This window comes from Aptenodytes forsteri, unplaced genomic scaffold (assembly GCF_000699145.1).
Source record: "Aptenodytes forsteri isolate BGI_AS27 unplaced genomic scaffold, ASM69914v1 Scaffold284, whole genome shotgun sequence".
In the NCBI taxonomy this organism is placed as follows: domain Eukaryota; kingdom Metazoa; phylum Chordata; class Aves; order Sphenisciformes; family Spheniscidae; genus Aptenodytes; species Aptenodytes forsteri.
In genome coordinates this window covers 5,465,022-5,473,714 of record NW_008794445.1, presented here as the reverse complement: position 1 = coordinate 5,473,714, position 8,693 = coordinate 5,465,022, and the positions used below count along the sequence as shown (strand labels likewise).

Below are 8,693 nucleotides of genomic sequence, written 5' to 3'. Positions count from 1 at the left end.
TTCCACGGCGCCGGTACCGAGAGGCAGCCCTCTTCCCTCAGAGCCATGGCGCGCACGAAGCAGACGGCGCGTAAGTCGACGGGCGGGAAGGCGCCCCGCAAGCAGCTGGCCACCAAGGCGGCCCGCAAGAGCGCGCCGGCCACGGGCGGCGTGAAGAAGCCGCACCGCTACCGGCCCGGCACGGTGGCGCTGCGCGAGATCCGGCGCTACCAGAAGTCGACGGAGCTGCTGATCCGCAAGCTGCCCTTCCAGCGCCTGGTGCGCGAGATCGCGCAGGACTTCAAGACCGACCTGCGCTTCCAGAGCTCGGCCGTGATGGCGCTGCAGGAGGCGAGCGAGGCCTACCTGGTGGGGCTCTTCGAGGACACCAACCTCTGCGCCATCCACGCCAAGCGCGTCACCATCATGCCCAAGGACATCCAGCTGGCCCGCCGCATCCGCGGCGAGCGCGCTTAAGCTTCTAGCAAACGGATCTTTCAGACTATCGAAAACCCAAAGGCTCTTTTAAGAGCCGCCACATGGCCACTGAAGAGAGCTGTAAACTCTTGGTTCTGTGTAGGTTAGGAAGCGATGCTTCCCTGTGCTTTTCGGGTAGCTTTACAGCGACCAAGAACCTGTATCTCTTAAAGTAAGTACCAAACAAAATGTGTTGAGTCATGTTTCGACGGGGTTGAAAAGGATCCTGACCGTAGCAAAACAGCACGGTGTGGTAAACTCTTGCTGAGGTGGTCGTGCTAGGACAAAAATCCGTTTAGGGTGAAAAATTGTTTATACGTTTTTTCAGAGAACTTGCTGTTTAGGTGTTAAGGAAAAACTCGTAATCTTGGGCTTTCCCCTTCTGAAGGAGAAGGAAGATCCAGCTCTAAAAGACTTGTGTATGTACACTTTTTTTCTGTTTGGCTGTGTGTCTTAAAAGCATTCGTACAAACTCGTTGAATTCGTAAAGGTGACTCTTTACAGAACTCCGCTTTCTCGATTAGAGAAGGTGGATTCAGAGGTAAGTATATTGTAAACGCCTCTTGTTGTGCTGCGTTTACTTAACGTTCTTATAGTAACATCATTACGGTTTATTGTCCCAACAGGAAAATTGTTTTCCTTTCCAGATCCTTTTTTTTTGGGGGGGGAGGGGGGTGTGTGTGGGGTGTGTGTGCTTCTGAAGGCGCAAGAATCCTTTCCCGCCCTTCCAGGAAAGGCGCTCCGTCGGTAGTTTTCTCAGTGCTTTATCACTCGTGGTCTGATTGTCCCTGTCGTGAGCGACGTCCCCCGGGCATCTTCAGCCTTTCTCAAGCGCTTCTAGTTTATTCCCGAGATGATAAATGTTGTGTTTCCAGAGAGAGCCGCGGGTAGGGCGGTGGCAAGGGTAACTTCTGCGACTCCCGCTTTCAAAGAGGTGTGCTTTCTGCGGGTGTCTTCTCTGGGACACACTCGCGGCGTCCTCGATGGTTCTGGGTATCCCGTCTGAATGATTAGAGACGCCCATTTGGATAAGTTTTCTTTATCGGTGTTTAGGGTCCCGGAAATATTTGCTGAACTGAGCACAGGGGAAGTGTTTTCCAAGGAGTATTAGCGATTAAAAACTTAACATCGAGATCAGAATTATTGTTAAGCGGAGGCTCTTCCCTATCCGTCACATTCGGTGACTTTTGTTAACCTACCTGGAAAACGGGTTTTCTCCCTGACTGAGAGTTCAGCTGCACAGCGCCTTGCCCTCCTATTTAATAGACCTGTAGTTAGCGCCTGAAAGATGTAGATTTCCAAAACTATCTCTGACTTTCCGTCGCCTTTCAGTTTTTTTGTATATGCTGCAGGCCGTTTTATGTAATTTGGGGAGCTTGCTGTTCCATTGAAATATTGGAAATAAAGTCTTTGGTTTTTCAGTGCTACAAATCAGTAGCTGTGCCTTTAAGAAGCGGTTGGACTGAGTTGAATACAGCTTTCATTTAAACTTAGAAAAAAGGAGTCAGGGAGAATTGCTTAGAGGAAATATTTCTTTTGGAAAGCCTAAAACTGCAAGACTCTTGCTTCTCTGTTAATTGCTGATATGCTTCATCTTAGGGAAATGTTCCTTTCTCTGTGTCAGGAACTTGGACTCTGCAGCAAAATCTGACCAATCAAGTGCCTCGACACACCATTTTCTTTCCCTTGTTTTTCTTACTTTCAGCCATTTTCTGTTACTTAACCTCGGAGGGGGAAAAGGGAGGGGGGGAAGGTATCGGGAATAGTATTTTGGGAATTAAGATATCCTATGTGACTTATTCCCCCCCCGTTTGTTCATTGACATAGGATTTGTGTTTTTCAGAACAGATTTTTTTCAGTAGATGACTATCAGTGTGATTGCAGAAATGACTCTTGGTGAAAGCAAACTCATTTCCTGTTACTGTGTGATATCGAGAGATCTATTTATTTATGTTTATATATGTTTATAATAAAATTATTAATAATTAAGTGAAATAGCTGGTTTTAATACTTCAGAAAGTGGATGTTTAATATCTTATATAAGTCACAGGTCAGAATTTCAGCAGAAGTTTGGGTTAAAAATGATGCTTTTTTGCATGTTCAAGAAATAAATTATTTTTGAGGAATGAGAAAGGGAAACAGTTTTTATTGGTCTTAATCTCTATAATTTTTCTTCTACTCTTTTGAAGACCTTGGCCTGTTTTAATAAATGTAGTATTACTTGGACTCGGAATTCTGAGAGTTGCGTGCTTGAATCATAAAAAGCACTAACACTCCATCAGCTGAGAAGGAAACAGACATGTAAGGGCTTTTGCGGGAAGGGTGAGCTTATATGAACCCTAAATTATAATGCCTAAGTCTGAAGTAGTTTTGGGGTAAAATACATTATGAAAGGACACTAATAATAACCTACCATAGCTTGTCCTAGTGGATCAGGCTAGCGATTAGGAAGAATTTCCTGTGTGGATTTTGAAGTCTGTAACAGCTGCAGATGGTTGTAGTAGTGATACAGGGAACAGTGGTAGATTGATTATAGCTTATATAGTGGGCTTTCTCTTCCCTCCTTATACAAGCGATAAATCCTATCTGGAACTCTATCAGTTTGCATACGGTGTTGAATCACTTAACTACAAAAGAGCAGCAACAAAAATCCTAAATCAGATGTAGGTCGGGGGAAAAAAAATCCTTTCATAAGGTATGAATAAGAGCTGATATCAAGAATATTTAATTAAGTTGGGGGTTTTGAGCAAAGATAAATTACTTAAGGAATTGATAGAGATCTTGCAGTTGCTATAAAATTCAGAGAAAACCTGAGCATCAGTGAAGTCGTCTACAGAATAGATCCTGGAAGGTATTTGCTAAAACAAAAAACCCAAACCCACCACGAATGAGAAATAAAACTGAATTTGCCATAGACAGTTTATTAGATGTAACATTTCTTTAGTCTAAGACACACACAAGTGACTTAGTGCAAGATTTCCTAACTCAAAGTGGGAGTAAAAGTGTGGAGGCTCCTCTGCTACCAGCAAGGTCCAGCAGCATTTCTGTGCTTTTTGCAGGAGAGCCTGAGCTAATGAATGCTGCCAGGTAGGAGCCGGCTGTGCGCAAGACCAGTGTGCTGACTAGCTGAGGGCTGGTTTGCAAACTGCTGGTGCTTAGCCCTGTGTGGCTGTTGGCAATCACGTAAGGTGCTTTTGCAGGTGACTTTAGATGCTCAGTGAGATATTTTTGGCTAAGATTGTTTCTGGCTGTTTAGCCGTCCTCCATGAGTGATCTGGCACTGTTTGTACAATTTGGCTCAAATCACTGCTTGAAAGAATGTACTTCCTATCAGTCCAAGGGGTAAGATAGAGCCTAACTACCGAGGTTCTAGTGAAATACTTCCTTTCATGAGAAACATATAACAGAAGGTCTGATGAAAGCATCTTTCTAGAACAAAAAAATTTGAATCGGCCCTACTTGACACTTATTAGTTTCTGAACAGGTATATCCATATAAAAAAAAAAACCAACAGGTGAGGCTTTCATTTGAATTAACTATTGCAATGTAAAAACTTTGTAAACGTGATATGGTGGCTTCCATGCAAGCCAGTATGTAAAGGTAAATCCTAAACATCCTATCACATTCTTCTCACTTGCAAATCCCTCTTCAGTGCTGCCTCACAAGTGAATCACCTGTTGATTACAGTCTTCAGTAGTCACAAACAGTGAAGTCTGAGCTCAGCCAGCCTCAGCTCTCCTACCAGCCTGGGTAGTACTGCCTTGCTGCATCCTTTCTTCTCTCCCACTTTCAAGTCATGTTGTATCTTCATCTGGGTATAAGCGTCTTTCAGGCTGTAAGTGTACAAACATCACTGTTGCAACAGTATGAACATTTACAGAGTTCATATCATATATAGGTGAGCTTTAGGAAGTACTGTTTGTCAGCTACTATGAAGTGATATTCAAATGGGAAGCTCTATTCTTGGCAAAGCTGTTACTGAAGTAAAAATGACTAATAACAAAAAGGCAACCTACTCAAGGAACATAATATATAAAACAATGCAAACCAAAACCAAATTTGATAAAACCAGCTGGTCGTTGAAAACTGTAACCTCAATTTGATACCTTGGCTTTGAAAGGCAAACTCTTCTAACTATAAAATGGTGTTAGTGTTCTGTATATTGTAAAAGATGCGTTGCCCTAGAAGTTCTAACACAGGGTCCAACAAGCATTTCCATGCCTTTTAAAAAGTTAGGAAAATATAGCATGGTATAGACCACAAAGAACTGTAGCAGGTACTGCTTGCCAGCACATAAAGTTTTTTGTAATGTGAAAGTCCAGGAGATGAGACATTCCTAGCCTCTTTAATATCTCTTATCCACGGACAGTTATTGCTTATAGAACAGCACTGTGGGAAAGTCCCTAAGCATCCAGGTTGCAGTCTGCAACGTGAAAACTCTCACCTCCCACTGTAGCAGTGTCCTAATGTCCTAGGTGACAGTAGAGAGCTGCAGTGTGCAGCAGTATTAAAAAGGATGTCTTCCTGATTTTTGGTGAATGCTTCACTCTTCTGTAGCTGCTAAACTCTGAAGCTTTAACCTCTCTCAGAAAAGAGTGGTGGCCTTTACCACTCCAGTGAGTACTCATACAACATTAGTAACTGAAACAGTGAGATGTGAAAAAATTCACATTTGTCCAGAAATGTGGAAAAAAACCCAACCCTAAAAAACAACAAAACCCCAAACAAACCATACATATTCCCAGAACTCTGGAAATAGGTAGTATATACAAGCACCAGAAATAAGAGCAGAATACTTGTAAGTATGGAGGGTGTCAATTACACCTAGATAGTAGGTAATCAAGATCCTGAAATATCTACCTGCAGCTTGTGTGGGACACCCAGGCTGCGAAAACAAAGCACAGCATAAAACAGGGGACAGTATAAACTAGAGCAATGGAGAGAAGTTGAGAGGAAGATAACGATCAGTCCTGCACAAATAAGGCATTCAGCTAGGGAGACAACAGTTGGTGAGTAAATTCTAATGGTCACAGAAGTGGTAGAGGTTGGAGACGCAGAAGAATAGAATTGCTGTTAACTTCTTTGAATGGCCTCTTGTACAGTTTAGATGAGCACGTTGTAGCCTCCTCCCTGGAAACCAGGTTTCCCCCTCCCTGGAAACCTGCTGAGGGGTCACAGCAAGCATTCCTTGTCCTGCCTGTCCCTGCAAGCAATACTGGCCTGCCCACTTGGAAACTTACCTGGTGTTTTGCATGTATGTGTGTTTTAGGATGCAGAGTGAAATCACTTTTGCTTTAAAATAAAAATGCCTTCCCTTCCTTGTATGTTCTTGCACTGAGCTTTGCTGCAGCACATCAGTATTTAGGTGGTGTGGGGTTTTTTTTGTTTTCCTTCTTTTCTTCCTCTCCTTTTTCTTAACATCAGTTAATAGTTAATCATAGAGAAGGAACTATTTGTATTATCCAGCTTTCAGGCAGTGGTAGTGTACGGCTTCAGTTCCAGAACTGATTCCCTGTCTTGCAGGTTTTTTTACCCCCAAGCTCTGTGACAAGTTGCCAGCACAGGACTGGGGAGATGCTAAAGAAAATATGTTACTGGGCTTGATCACCCCATCTTCATGGTCAAAGACTGTACTATACTGGGCTGTGTCTTCTGTTCTGAAGCCACTGATGCACATGTGGAAATTAAATATGTAATTTAAGATATTAAAGTTGCTCAAATCTGCTGTGTATCCTTTTCACTGCTATTTGCCCTTTATCTGGACCAATTGTTACACATCTCTGAAGATCTTCCAACATTTCCTTGCATACCTGCCCCATATCATGAATGTCTGAGATATGAGCATCCCCCTTCTCTCTGCACCTCCATTTTTTGTGTGTTATCCTAAGCACACCACTCTGATCCAGCAGGGATGGACCAGTAAAGCTACACAAAATGCTGCCCTGTAATAGCTTCAATTTGTGAGGCCATTAAGATGGAGGAAATTTTTCCAGAGGACATGAGATAGTTTTAAGTAAGTGTTCAGTGTGGTCCCATGGATTTTTAGCACAGTATGCCAATGTTGTAATGTGTACGTGTGGATGCATGGTGTAAGAAGCATGACGGCAAAGGGAAGAAGGATGGTTTCTGTGACACAGCCTTTCAGGAACAGCCAAAAGTCAAATGCAAAACTTTCCATGCATTTCAGATGCCAATTTAATGAGCTGAGCTCTGAACATTTTCAGAATTAATTCAGACTACTGATAGCCCATGAAAAACAGGTAAGATCCCCACCGTACCAATGCAATGATAAGTAGTATTTTAGAATTTCTGTATGCTTTGCTGCAGTCAACCAGCTCATTGTCAAACTCACTGTCATGCTGAGATTAAAGGACATCTAAGCCAAGAACCATGCTAGCTACAATTCAGGTTAGTTTTATAGTGAAATAAAACATTCCCCCCCCCCCCCCCCCCCCCCCCCCCCCCCCCACGTCTGGGGGGGGTTGTGTAGGGATTTTCTTTTTTCTTAGTTGTGCCAGTGTTGATCTTCCCATCAGTTCTCCCAAGCAGGAACAGATTTTGTTGTTGAAATGGAATGTTATTTTTCTTAGTTGTGCCAGTGTTGATCTTCCCATCAGTTCTCCCAAGCAGGGTCACCCAACAGATTTTTTTGTTTGTTTGGTTTGTTTTGTTTTTAGGGAAAAGGAACATGTCCAGGAAAAAAAAAAAGGAAGCTCATTTACATAGATATGGATTAGTCCACTTCCAGGAGAGATGACTTTAAAAGTCTAAGAGAGGTAACTATACAGACACCAAAGAAAATGTAGGGGATGCCAACGTTTGGCACTCTCAGACTACTTTGCTAATCTCAGTCTAGGCCAATATAACACAGAAGTTTCACCTGACGGAACGTGTCATCCCACCTCTGCATCCAATGCCTGAAAATTATAACAGAGTCAGCAGCGTTGTCAGGCCAGTTCTTGCTGTTTCACTGGTTGTTTAGGCAGGTGTGAGCAGAGTTTGAGTTCACCTTGCAGCAGCAGAAGTGCAGTCTACACAGAAATAAAATGAACAGCCAGTTTAATGTGAAGTAGTCAATACTGATTACATGCTATGAGGACTGAATGGCAATTGGGGTGTGTGTGTGTATGTGTGTGCATGTGTACATGCAGTTGTTATACATTTTCAGATATCTGTAACTTCTGGGATCTTTAGACTTAGCCCAAATAGAAATTCCTTAACTTATCCCTATAAAATTTGTCCGGCTGGATGGCCCTGGAATGAATGGCACTAAGAAAACATTAGAAGTATTTCAAAATACTTTGTAATTTATGAACACTTGTGTACATTGTATTTTATGAAAACTTGTATAATTGTATTTTAAGAACACTTCCAAATACTGATACTTTGTATACTCAAGAGTTTTGGGGGCGTTTGGTTTAGTTTTTGTTAGGGTTTTTTTTTTAACACATTAGAAAAAACATTTAAGAGTTACTATTTATCAGCTATTTAATTAAAAGTACAGTTTAAAATTCCTACTAATTCACCACGCTGTCCCAGTACAGATGCAGAACTCCACTACTGTAGTATATAGCACAGTCACCCTCGCCCATGTCCCCCAGAAATGTAAAGCAGAGCTCCCAGAGCTTCCCTGAGAGCCTCCATGAGGCTCTTCCAGGTGCTTGCTGTTGCAAAAGGGACAGTATTGTACCCTTTCTCCTCCTTGAGATATCTTTCCATAACTGTTTCATTTATCCATCAATCCTATGGCTGTCTTTACTTAACATTCTGATTTGGGTTTTGGAGTTGCTAATTGCTTTTGCTTTGTAAATGTAAGAGGCTTATCTGACTGGAGGCTGACACACACATGCTAATGGATCTATCACTTAATTGTACAAGACTCTAGTTTAAATGTAGGAATCAAATAGAAAGCTGACTGGTGGGGTTTATAAAGTGACTAAGCAGAAAAGCCAAGAGGGCTTCCTATCAAGGAAAAAAAAAAATAATGGGCTGTGACGCTTCCCTGAATGCTGTAGTCACAATTCCGAAACAGGTGGTTGCCTGAATTATAAAATAGATTCCATCAATAGATTTACACAATTTCATAAAAGAAGGTTAAAGGGTTTTGAAGGAGGTTAAGTCTGGTGAGGAGGGAAATGGAAAAAGATCTAAAAGATAACAACAGAGATTTAAAGAAAAAAACATGCTGCCTTATGTTTCTGTGTTTGGAAAAAGTAATATATATATAAAGATATATA

General features: G+C 42.1%; 1 protein-coding gene across 1 annotated transcript; it reads left to right on the top strand.

The window, feature by feature from the left end:
- Window positions 1–36: 36 nt before the first annotated feature.
- On the top strand, window positions 37–597 carry LOC103907828 (histone H3). Its single transcript, XM_009290067.2, has one exon. It carries the CDS (start codon window positions 46–48, stop codon window positions 454–456), a length of 411 nt encoding a protein of 136 aa, XP_009288342.1. The 5' UTR covers window positions 37–45; the 3' UTR covers window positions 457–597.
- The last annotated feature ends 8,096 nt before the right edge of the window (window positions 598–8,693 follow it).